Source organism: Myotis brandtii, unplaced genomic scaffold, assembly GCF_000412655.1.
Source record: "Myotis brandtii unplaced genomic scaffold, ASM41265v1 scaffold954, whole genome shotgun sequence".
In the NCBI taxonomy this organism is placed as follows: Eukaryota; Metazoa; Chordata; class Mammalia; order Chiroptera; family Vespertilionidae; genus Myotis; species Myotis brandtii.
Genome location: NW_005371937.1, coordinates 294,583 through 307,698, shown reverse-complemented (window position 1 = coordinate 307,698; position 13,116 = coordinate 294,583). Strand labels below are relative to the sequence as shown.

Sequence of the window (13,116 nt, the reverse complement as noted above, 5' to 3'; positions counted from 1 at the left end):
CTTAAGCTACATAATCTTTACTCCCTGGAATGGAGATAAGAAACACCCTAACCTTTGGAATAGAAATTGATAGGATTAAAATCAACTGGTATAAATACAGATATAACAAGACAACAGGAGACAGAACCTAGAGACAGAACCTAGACACACAACCTAGCGAGAGAACCTAGGGAGAGAACATGGCAAAAGATCCTGGACAGAACCTGGCTATAGAACTTGGCTGAAGAACCTAGAGACAGAACCTGGATAGAACCTGGCTAGAGAACCTGGTGACCGAACCTGGCTGGAGAACCTGGAGAACCTGGCGGGAGACCCTGACAAGAGAACCCGACTATGATGATCAACTGAACGCAGCCTCCATGTCATTCATTCTTCGCCGACTCCGTCCACACCTTTGGGGACCCCTGGACCTGCTGGGGCTGGACCCCAGCAGTTAGACAGCCCAGAATGGCAAAATCAGGATTCCCGCTCTTGTCTGGCTCACTTCACAGCCCCGGTCCTGACCACGGAATGGTGTGTTACCACAGGTAAAAAGGGCCACCAGGCCCCTCCGCCAAGCAATTCTAAGCCAACGGGGGGTTAATGTCTGAAAGTGACAGCAAGACTCTTACAGCACCTGAGGGCGGATGTGGAGTTTTGTTTCACAAGAAAAAGATGTCTGAGAAAAGCACCCCCTCTCAGTGACGGGGAAGATGAAACGGTGGTGATGGTGGTGGTGCTGACACTTTCCAAAGGCTGCCCCAGGGCCCGGGCTGCAGCTGCGCACAGGCTTTCACCCTGGTCAGCTCCGGGAGAAGGTTTCGCTTATCATCATCTCGTTAGGTAGGTGGAGAAGCCGGGGCTCAGAGACTAAACACCTTGTCCAAGGTCACCCAGCTTGTAAGGATCAGGGGTGAAGTCTGGAGGCTCCAGAAGCGGGGCCATGGTCACTACACAGAGTCCCCATTTGGGGCAGTCAAGCCTGCTATTGCTTCCAGGGGAGACCACGCACTCTCTCCGTCCACGGGGCCAGCCGCCTGGCTTCTGTGTAGTCCGCCCCGAGAGCTGCAGCCTGTTGACTGCGGAGCCCTGTGTGCCGCTCCCCACGGCACACTTTTGGAAGCAGTTTCCCTCACCCGGACAGTGGGTGGGCACCTTACAGATTTTACATAATAACATGTTCTCCTTGTAGCCTGTTCCTCCGTACTCACTCCCTCAAGCAGACTGACTCCTACTTTGATTGGTATGTGCACATGGAGAGCGCTTCTGTGATTTAATAAGGTTATTAAAATAAGGTCATCTGTGGTTTCACACACAAATACAGCAAATCCAGGGTGGGGCACAAGTAGGTTTACAGTGGCTAGCCTGGAAAATAATACAATAATGAATAAATAATAATACAAGAATGAACTCTGTTTGGGGTACTCGCAACTATAAATCTCCTTTTGCCCCACCCTGTCTATTTTAATAGGCAGAGGTTTCATTTTTCCAATTGCCCCTTTAAAGGGAAATATTCACACTCAATGATTGTGCTGACACCTAAAGTGGACACATCTACGATTTGAAAATGGAACAGCAAGTGGAAATCGGTGCAAGGCAAAGGACCCAGGCAGCACCCCGCCCGGCACAGACCAGGCCATGAAGCGTGCCCCTCCCTGATCTGGTAACTGCCACGGAGAAGCCAAACGCAGAGTCAATCTGCGAAAACCTAATCCTCCGGAAGGCAGATTAAGCGTATAATTGACCTATATAATCCACGTATCATCTCCAGGCAAATGTTCCGGGCCCGGTGCAGGAGCCAGTGCGGTTCGCGCTACCCAGTGTGGACCCCATCCAAGTACGGATGGCTTTTAATCACTCATCTCCGAGCCTGGGAGGTTTAAGCAGATGAATTCGCCCTAAGCATTAAAATCTCTTTTAATCCTGATTTTCTTCTCAGTCTGTGTCTTCAAGAAGTACAAGGAGGAAAGAAAAGAAATTAATTTTTGTTTAGACCTTGAAATCTTAGGTGCTTCTCTTGATGATCTGATCTCTAATTTCAAGAAGCATGTTTCTGTTTTGGGGAAGATGTTGAATTAATCACCAGAGAAGGGGGAGAGCCATCTGCATGATTTATGGACACTCGAGCTTTTAAATCGCTGCCTTTGACTTATTTCTTGGGCTGTGCGATCCTTCTCATTTGCTGCTGTAGGAAGATGGAGATGATTTCATATCCATGTTTTATATTTTCTTTAAAAGTCAGCAATAATGTTCAAGGAGGCCAGGCTTCCCCTTGAGTCTGATAGCAATCTGATTCTCTTTTAAAAATTCAGTATCTTTAATAAAATTTAAATTCATTGCTATTGTACATATTCTCTTGCCTTTGTTTCAAAATTCTGTAAACTGTTACTTTGCAGTAACCAAAACCAGTTTACAATTGCATGTCATTTTTTAGAAAAAAAAAAAAAAAGACAAAACGCAGATAAAAATGTACAGCTGCATATCTGAAATACTATGCGAAGCTTTCTGAGGGCTCTTTTCCAATCAGCACTTAATTTTGGACAGTTAGGGGCATTACCAAAAAAGTTGATGGTATTTTATAGGCCTCTGTAAATCAATTATATTAACACACAGGCAATCTTTCACTGCATTAAAAAGACCTGGTTAGGCAACGTTATGTTGGAATATATTTCTCCAATAAATCTAGAGAATGCCTGCTTAAAAAAAAACAAAAACGGTGAAGATGAATTTAGAAAGCTGTTCTTACGTTACATAATAAAATAGATAAAAATGCAGAACATCAAATATAGAGCCCCAAATGCTATGCCGATAATCCCCCACAAGCACCCAGTTCTAGCCAAAAGTACATGACGAGGCAGAGAGAAAACCAGCTCCGAGAGAGCGCTGAAATGAAGGCCTGGCTGACACGGAAGAGGCACGCATTCAATGACCAGCTATTAGTCCAAATATGAATCCACACCAATGCCACCCAGCCTTCCCCACAAGGCACTCTCAAAACGCCAAAGAGGGGGCTCATACTAAATAGCAAGAACGTAAAGGACTTATCAGGTAAATAAAACCAAGACTTAGAAACACAGCTAAAAACACAACAGGATCCCTGAGAACGTGCCTGGGAGTGACAGATGCCAGCAGGAACTAACCACCAGAGAATGCCACAACAGTCAGAACCAACAGCCCCCAAACAGCAAACAATCCCAGAGATATAGACACCCCCCCATTCAAAATGCTAATTGACTATTATTCATTTTTGCCATTTGTCAAAAGGCAACAATTTGGAAGAGAAACCTCTCAGATCGACGTTTTTCTCAATAGGTTTCTGCCAATTGTTTAGAAACCTGCCCCAAGACCCCCGAGGGGAGGAATGCAGTGGCAAGGGCAGGTCGCTGCTACAGGAATTTAGGGTGGCAGGTTTCACAGACTCTGCCTTCCCCTTCCTGTCCCCTTGCTCAGCTCGGTGGACACCAGGGCCCTGCAGAGCAGATATGCAAAGAAATAAACACCATGCTTGAGGAAACAGAAGCCGAAAATAATCAAACATGTTGGTAATCTGATGTTTTGCTGCTAGATTATAGAAAAACAGTAAGTCCTGAATTAAATTACCGACACGGCATGGTAATGAAGCTTCTTGAGCAACTTGGGTTTTTTAAACGACAAATGTTTCAAATCCACGACAGAGTCAGTAACTTTTCTGCGCTTCCTCAGTGAGGCTGCCTGGCCCCAATGTTCTGGGAGTTCGGGGAGCAGGTTATTTGAAAAGTAAGGAAGTCAATGGCAAAGAGATTTCTCTCTAAAGAAGCTGCTGATGTTCAGGGAATGACTGTGATGGTGAAGTCTGGAAAATGTGATCCTCGGGGGGCTGGAACTAAGACACCCTCAGGAAAACAGAACCGGCACAATCCAAGACTAAATTGTGGGGGTTCTCGCCACGTTGCTGAGGCCATTTCACGCTGGTCAGCGTGGAATTCACCAAGGGACCGGAATATTTGTGAATTTTCGCATCGCCTTAAACATAATTTGCTTTCTGAAAAACATATTCATTTTTGTTTTTCATTATTCATTTTTCTTTTCAGTATTCATTCACACGAAAGGCCCGAGGGCTTGAGTTTGCCTGCGTTCTTCAGTAGTCGGACGAGTCTGCTTTTGCCATCTGTGCGAGCCAAGCCTGGACTCTTACTTTTCAAATAATTCAGCTGCACTTTCCCTTTAAAGAGGTCACAGAAGAGGACAACCTGCCCGGTTGCCTTTGAGAGGGCTGCCTTAAAAAAACGTCCCCTTGCCCTTCTCATTAAACAAAGAGAGGGCAGCGCGGGGCATTTGCTAATGGAGCAGCAGGCGAAACTGCAGATGAAACATCAGATTCAGCGCCAGTTGTTTTAAACTTTGCGAGAGCATGAGGTTATTCGCATACACGCTCACACAGGAACACGCACGCACGCACACGCACGCAAAGGCCACACAAAAGTGAGAATCAGAAGATACTGATCAAAGGGGGGAAAGGCAACCTAGGCATTGAAAAGAACAATCCACAGGCTTCTGGGAAATGGGTGGTTTGGAATTTAATTCAGTGGAGATGGGCAGTGTGTCCACACGCCTAACCGCAGACCCGAGGGTGCTGCCGGCCTGTTTTCAATGCCTATGGGGTGGGGGACCATCCCCCTGGGCATTCTGGGCTCGGGCCTGTCATAGAGGCAGCATGCAGACAGGGGGAGGGCCCGCCGAGAGCTCAGTGCAGGTATGAGGCATTCTCAGTGGGTGCGGGTCATGCTAGAAGATGTACACAGGAAGATTATTTGATTCTGATTCATGCCACTTGGTATAATGTGATAAAACATTTGACATGAGAGATAAGTTCCATTTTAACCCGAGAGGGGACGGGTGGGAATTAAAAGTAAGAAGGGTTTCTCGGAGAAAGGAGATGCGGAGGAAGGAGCGATATTGAGCACAGAAAGCGGATGATGGGGAAAGAAAGAAAGAAAGGGGCCTTTTCAACACACGAGGAAAGCAAATGAGCTGGAAGACAAGGCATATAAAAGTCAGGAGCTGCAATTCCCTCAGCAGTGCCAACAATGAGCTCACTGAGCTGCGGAACAAAAACACACACACACACACAAACGCAATGTAAACGGAACACAATCACAGGGAAATATAGAAACACGGATCCCATTGTAGACCAAAACATTAATGTTCGGGCTGGCACCGAAAACACGGGAACCTGGACAGGAGGAGCTCACGCTGCACGAGACAGAAGTAGGCGGCACGGTTAGAGCCACACGAGACAAGGGCGGCCGCGTCCCTGCACTCTGGCCGGGGCTACACTGGCAAAGGCGGTGGAAACTCGAAGCAAAATATCTGGCTAGATCAGACAGCCCCGGCTGCTGTGGTCTGAAAGAGGTGGGCGATTGGAGACCAGAGCAGATTCCTTTTTCCTTTTGGCTCAGTGGCTGGCTTTGGGAGAGCAGACACAGTGCCGGTGGAAGTGAGAGCGCGAGGCCCCTGTGAGCCGTCGGAAATCTGTGTGTCCAAAGCTCAGTCTGGGTCGGCAGCCTGACGTGGGTGCTCTTTGTGCCTTTGCTCTTTGTCCCAAATTTTCAAGTGGGAGGGTGGGCAGGGGGCACCTTGGCTTAGAGCGGCAACTGACCGAGCAGCTCCAACATAAGCGTTTGCCAAAACCCAGGGCTAAGTAAGGATCTCTGGTCTCCCAGAAACGAATCCTTTTTGAAGCGGTAACAATGCCACAGTTAGGCACATCTGCACGCCACAGCTGGTGTCCGGGAGGGTCCGCCCCCAGGAGGGGAGCTGGCTCCGCCTCCCCACCAGAATATTCCCTAAAGCAAGGCCAGATTGCAAGGAGGAGAGCCATGACCAGGAAAGGTCTTTGCCAGTTAGGGAAAGCTGCCCCCAAGCGTCCTGCAGGACCGAGCCTGCTGGCCGAGAGGCTGTGCGCCGTCCTGCGTGCCACACAGATGGGGGCTGAGACGCGCCACACCAGGGTGGGCTCAGAACAGACACACGACAGAGAGGAGCCTAAGGCAGAGGGAGAGGAAAAGATTTTGTTTGAGTCGGGACCAACCCATGTTCTCAAAATGTGACTTATCCTCCTGTCTCTTATTTTGTCACATTTTGGAGGGTCTCCTCCTTGGTCTGCAAGGAGGAGAAGGCATTTACTTACATCAAATAACCTTTCTATGTACATCTCCTCATTGACCTTATCACGAAGGACATCCTGAGAGTGGCGGACGAAAGTCACGTAGGCATCGGCCACATCCATCCCGGGTTTCTGCAAAGAAACAGGAGAACATGAAAGTGGAATTCACCCCTGTATTTTCCTCTCTCCTCCCCGCTCCCTCTTGCAGGAGTTCCAAGCTCTCCGTGGTGTATGTCACAGCTGTTCACAGCCCGAACTGGCCAGAATGGGTATTTGAGCCCTCTGCACTTTCTGGAAATCACACCTGGCTAAGAAGGGAGTTGGGATTACAGGGTTTTATACATATTTTTCTACTATTAATTTTTTTTTTCCTGGCAAAGATACTCTAATGAATAAATATTCACTGGGTAACCCAGAGACATTACCTGGCTTTTTTGGGGGGGGATTGAACCCTCTTCCCCTTTAAAAAATACCCACATATACTCTGTCTTGCATGGTCTTTCCTTACTGTAACGTCAGAAAGGTGACAGCCTTCCCGCCCCCGTTCCTTTTAAAAACATTAAGAAAGTGCTAAGTAAAGAAATCAGAGTTCAATCTATACCCCTTCCACCCATCCAAGTCACATTTGGGGGGTAATTTAACTGGAGTATGTAGTATTTCCTCATCAGTTTACTCAGGAGACATTCAATCATTTGTCTTTGCTCCAGGGTGCAGCTTATAGTCCAAGGATTAAAAAAAAAAAAAAAGGCAGGGGCAAAGGATTTGATTTTTAAATAAATTAGATTTTCTGGAAAGGTAAGCAGGTGGTTCATACAGTACAGTATAGGAAATGATTTATTGTAAGAAAAAAAAAAAGAAACTCAGAATGCACACTGCTTGACATGTCGTAATCAAAGTTATCTCCAAAGAAACCTATTAAAACACTGTAATATGGGTCATTAGGAGAGCTGCCACAAACCCCTTAAATTTCCACAGCAGATATGTATGTTTGCTAATAACTAAAAAGATTAGCTTTCATTACTGTGATTTACCTTAGATCACAAAGTATCATTTCCCTACAAGACGGGACTGTCAAGCACTGCAAATTGAAGTTAGTTAACACTTCTGTGTAATTTCCAGGGTGAAAATGAGGAAGGTTTGGAAACAGTAGGACTGTATATTTTTTCAAATACAAAGCAAACAATTATCAAGCAAAGGGCCAATGCTTGGCCCCTGGGATGCTAGTAACATTTCTTAACACCTGCTGAAACAATGACAAGGTATTAATTTGAAAAACAATGAAGACAACCCAAAGCCACAGCAGTCAACTGTTACACTTTCAAGCAATTTTCATGGGATGGATTGAGCAGGTTCTGTGACGGGCCTATAATTGCGGCAGTTTCATGATAGCAAACAATAGAGGTCTCCAATGAGATGGAAGTGATAGCTCTCCGTTCTCAAGGCACCTCTCCCCTCCTCTCCCTGTGGCAGTATCAAAAGGCATCTCCGTGGGTATAGGGACCCCTACCTGGGGGATCTGAGAAACTTATTATTACTGTTTCCATTCTTTTCCTGGTGCTGCTAGTGGCAGACATGGCCTTTTCCAGGACACATGCAGCCACAGTAGAGCTAAGACCCAAAGCCACAGCCTGCAGACAGATTAGTGACCCTCAGTGATAGAAACAGCAATCCACAGTAATTGGTATTTTCACCACATTTGTTATCCTCAAAGGGGCATTTAAGTTTTAAAAAGTTTGATTAAAAAACCCCACACAGGATGATTCATCTCCCCAGGTAGTTAAGAAACTCCATAATTCTCTATTTCTTGACTGTGTTTAGTTGTCCTTCATAGCACTTACCAATATCTGACATTGTACTATGTATTTAGTTACTGTCTTTTGCCTGTCTTGGACAACTAGAACCTAAAATCCATGACTACAGGGACTTTATTTGCTCTATTTTCTACTGTATCCTCAGCACATAGTTGGATGCCTGGCACACAGTAGGTGCTTGGTAAATGTTTGCTGAATGAACAAATCCATGAATAAATAAGTCCCTTCCACCTCCTTTCCAAAGCTCGCAGTCTCTCTATGGCAGGTCCTCCACTAACGTTGTTTCCTTCCATGTCTTTCTGTTATAACGGTGACAAGATGCCCCAGGAACTTGACTCTTGTTGATGTCCACTAGCCATGCTAAAATCGGTTTTGTTAGTTTTTTTGTCATTTAGTTATTTGTCATTTTACTTAAAGTCACAGTTTCCAAGAACCTATTGATGACGTTAAGTGAGGGCTTTTTATTGGACCCCCCACAAATGGAAACTTGTGGAAATCATTTAAATTTCTCCGGGCCTTAGTTATACCATCTGTAAAACGGGATTAAAACTCCCTACTTATCTTAAACATTATTATGATTATCAGCTAAAATAAAGTATGTTCAAGTGCTTTAAAAGCCATATATTACTATATAAACATCGAGCCCCCGAATGTTATATTATTTCATAGCCTTACCTACCTTTATAATCTACTTTGGAACCAAGAAGAAGAAAAAAGGGCCTCAGAGAAACCACCATCAAAATAAAAATGACAAAATCTCTGCAGGAAAATGTGTAGTTTTCTTTTAATCGAGTCCTCAGGCCCCCACTCACAACCATCTTCCTTTCTAACCAGCTTTCCATCCAGTTCCCAGGAGTTTGCTTTCCATCCCGTTGGTGGCCAGCAAGGGGTGAGTTGGTAATAGAGAACTACTGCTTTCCCTGGTGCCCTGTATGGGGGAAAAGGCTGCCAAACGGTAGCTCCACACATGTAGGGTCACCACCAGCTGGGGTCTGGGAGAGGCAAGCTACCCTACCCCTCAGGGGCCCTGGGAGTCACAGTCACCGTGGTGATCCTCTGTCATGGAGGAAGCGTTGAAGTATGGCCAGTTCCCTATTTAAAACGGCAGGGGAGGATGCGTAATGCATTTTAAGTAGATTTCCAACCAAATGGTTAAAATAAAAACTGTTTACACACAAACAAGCTAACTTGTAATTATAGATGGAAATTTCTCTTGGCTAAACAACCGATGCTATTAGAGAAATTAGGCTTGATACCACATTGCTATCTACAAACAGTGGGGAAAACGCTAGGCAATGGTTTTAATACCCCACAATTACAGTGCTTATTTTAAACGTGGCTTGGACATGAAATAAGCAACAAATACATTCATCTCTGTGTAGTTAACTCCATCCACGTGTGGAAGATATCATTGCGAAGGATCCACTCTGTAGCTTAGAAAAAATAAGGCATTTAAATCAGAGTTTGTTCCTACCAGGATACTTCTGAGTTTGAGAAAAACAAATTCAGATTCTTCAGGACCCTTAGCAAGCCCTAGTTGGGAATGCAAACTTGCTACGTATACCATGTTCGAATACTTCATCTAAGACAAAGAGATGCTTTGGGGTTTATGCCACGTTTGCAATGACTGGCAATAATGCTTCTCTCCATTAATGTGGATAATTAAGAGACAGGTCTCTAAGGTAACTAACTACTAATTCCCACATAGAACTAAACCAGCGAACCACGTGCCAACCTCACAGAGCAACACAAATGAACTCAGTCTTCAGAGCTAGAAACAACTTGAAAGATGATTTTATCCAATAGTTGTTAAGTCGGCTACAGATGATAAGGACCTGGGAGCTTTAAAAACACCGATGCCTGGACCCCACACCCCAGAGATGGTTTTAATTTGGCAAGCGACCTGGCACTAATGGGTGTAAAAAGCTCCCCAGGTGTTTCCAATATGTAGGCAAGGTGGCGAATCACTGGTGGAGCCCATTGGGTCCCAAACTTGGACCTGCCTATCAGAATCACGTGGAGAGCTTGAGAAAGAGACTTCCAGGCTCCATCCCAGAACCACTGAGTCAGCATCTCTGGAGACGAGGGGCTAGAAATCTCTATTAGAAAACAAAACAAGACAAGACCAAAATCCTTGCCAAGTATTAGTGCTGCACATTCTGGTTTGGGGACCACCAATTCAATAGGCAATGGCTGCTGGTGTGCTGGTAAACTGGCTCTTTAAAACAACAAAACCAAACAACACAAACAACCGACCTTGATTTGTAGTGCTTGCCAATTTCCATGGTGTAAATACTGTCCCCATGGCCCAGTTGGTGCTGCTAATGTGCCCTCATCGAAGACAGAGTTGGAAAGAAACGCACACAGTTGGCTCTTTCATGGGAGCCAGTGCCAGCAGGCTCCCTCCACTTAGTCAAAGGGCGAGCACCTGACCGTTCACGCTCCTGCTTACTGGCCGGGAGGCCCTGGGCATGCAACTCACTTCCCTCCTCTCCTCAGTTGTGGAACAGGATGAAAACATCACCCCTCGGAGGGTGGTTTTGAGAAGTAAATGATCACTATTATTCACTACATGTAAACAATGTACATATAGAATATGTCTTCTATACACTGTTATTTTCTCTAAAATTGTTTATCAAAACATTACTTATACTATTATTGCTATATAATTATTGTAATACTATTGTTACTATATTATGGTAATTTACACTATCACTATAATAGTATTTGCTTTGCACACTTCAATCAACTTAATTTTAAAGTTTATCTTTTTTTCTAAGCCATAATAATTGGTAAAATCTGCATGATTTTTAGTTTTTCCAACACTGAAGTACAGTAATTACTCAATTAACCAAATAAAGATGTTCATCTGCCCACTCACTGAAACCAGCTGGCAGGTGCACAGTGTTGAGAGCACTGCTTGAAATTTCCGCTCCCCCACTTAGCAGCTGTGGGACCCTAAGGAAGGGAGCCTCTCTGGGCCTCAGTTTCCTCATCTTTAAAGTGGGGTTGTTATCAAGATTAAAAGTAAAGTGCTTTGAAGGGTGCCCAGCGCAGAGTGGGTGCTTTAAAAGGTTTGGCTGCAGTTGTCATCATCATTGGGAAGCGTGCCACATTTGGGGACATGCTGCTTCATTTTCTAATGCCTCCCTAGGGGGCGGAGACTCGACTAATTCTTTTGGTTCCCCCAGAGCCCAGCGAGGCTTCTGCTGTTAGCATAACCCATCCCTGGACATGGGATGGCTACAGAGCAGGGCACTTTTGCTGTGCATTTTCCCTCAACTTTACCGTCAGTCTGAACCACAGGAAATCGCCAGTTTTTGACTTTTCTGACCTCCCCCAAATGTTAATTTGAGTTGCCCGACCAAATTTCTCTGCGTATTTGGGCCTTGCCTACTCCTCACCTGTTCTACCCTCGCTGGTGTGATCTTCCCTCTTCTTTGAGGCCGACAGAAAACAAACCTCAGCCACCAGATCTTTGAGTCACACGCCGAGAATTCCAGTTTCTATTACTGTTGAAGACCACGGCAGGCCAGAGCTAAAGCCAGCAAATCCAGCCCCCACGCCCACCCTCCCGAACTGGATTGTGGGCCTCACCCGCCCACCCCCACCCCCACCACGTGCCCTGCTCCTGCAGCTGAAATGTCTGATGAGGGCCAGGCCTGGTGCCCAGGGTCCCACACACGTGTGCCATTTAAGCTGCACAGCAGACCCCTGTCTTGAGTACTACTATCCCTATTTTAAGGATGGAGAAACAGGCCCAGAGAATGTGAGTACTTTGCTCCCTGTGAACTGAAAGTTGATAGTTTGGGGCTAGGGAAAATAAATTGCTTAGCGTTTCTCTCCCTCATCGTAAGGATTATCTCTGTGAAGGAGCCTGAGGTCCCTCGATGAGAAATATTATATAAATTCAAAGCACAATTATTGATTGTACATTCTCTCATTAAACAAACAATATATGCTAATGCCAAATTCACTCCAATTTTCCATTTTGCCTTCCTGTGAGAAATAAGCCAATAAACCATTACACACTCAACTTCCTGGGGAAATGAATTTAAATGTTAATATAAATCCCTTTAGAGAAACACAAATTTTAACAAAGAAGTATTTGAACAAGGAGGGCACTTAACCACGTTCAGAATGAGAAACATTCAGTCCGAGACCCTTGGTGGCTGTTGAGATAAGCTCTCTAAATTTAATATTTTATAAGAGACTCCCACCTCTTTTGTTAGAAACGGAGATGCAGAATCACTTGCCTTCCCCTTCATTGGCATATGCTGAAATCGCTGCAATTTTATTTTGCTAATAGGCAGGGCAGAGTCCGCCTACCAACGTGTCCTGCTCATCACAGGTAATCCCACGCTCTTGCCTCCATGTGCGTACTTAACCTCAATTTAAATGTAAATCCTGGGCACCTTCAAGTGCTTCGGCTGTGAACTTGGAGAGCTCTCTTCATTAACGAGGTCTGCACTAATCACACACAGTTTGGGAAGGTTTCCTTAAAACAATTGCAGCCTTGACCCCAAAATGAACAAATTCAGAATTTATTTGTTTTTAAAACATACCGGCACCCTGTGCACGTTTCTAGGTCATGACTCTACTTCCAAGGGGCGCGTGCAGCGGGGAGGTGAGTGGCCACAGACTGAAATATGTCAGAGAAACTAATGAAAATAAAAACGAGAGCAAACTGGGGTTACCCTCAAACAGGACCCGTCTCCCTGACGAAAGAAGCCGTGCCCTCTTCTCATCTGATACAGTTTTACCAGGAAATGTTCATGGCCTCCCCGCTCTGGTGATTCAGTTCAGGAAGATACACAATTTAGCAGCGACTAATGAAAACAGCACCATCAAACTTCTCATAAAAGCAAAGCAAAACAAGACAAAACCCCGCAAGTAAACAAACAAACAAAAAACCCACCAAACCCACCAAGGCAATTTGCATATACTCACAGGTACATCCACATACTTGGAAGCTGCCTTCACCTAAGAAGGAAAGAAGAGGATGGGAGTGAGGCTGGTGTTTATGTTTAATTGTTCACAGCTCAATGCTGAATCCCCATCAGAGTTACAACAATACGCTGGCACCTGGAGCTGGCCAGGAAACATGGGAAGGTACGAAAAAATAAAATCTGTTTGTTATTTCCCCCCAAGCATAGCTATTTATTGCTTTGAGAGAGAGAA

At 45.2% G+C, this 13,116-nt stretch overlaps 1 protein-coding gene across 10 annotated transcripts in view; it reads right to left on the bottom strand.

Moving 5' to 3' along the window:
- The window catches only part of LOC102245814 (calcium-dependent secretion activator 1), a 247,162-nt gene that overhangs the window by 32,711 nt on the left and 201,335 nt on the right, over positions 1-13,116 (bottom strand). For all 10 annotated transcript variants that reach the window (XM_014533224.1, XM_014533220.1, XM_014533218.1 and 7 more), the window contains 2 exons: positions 12,886-12,918; positions 6,149-6,256 (listed from right to left, as the gene is read on the bottom strand). In XM_014533224.1, coding sequence (XP_014388710.1) covers positions 6,149-6,256; positions 12,886-12,918 — 141 coding nt within the window. The remainder of the gene's footprint in view (positions 1-6,148; positions 6,257-12,885; positions 12,919-13,116) is intronic.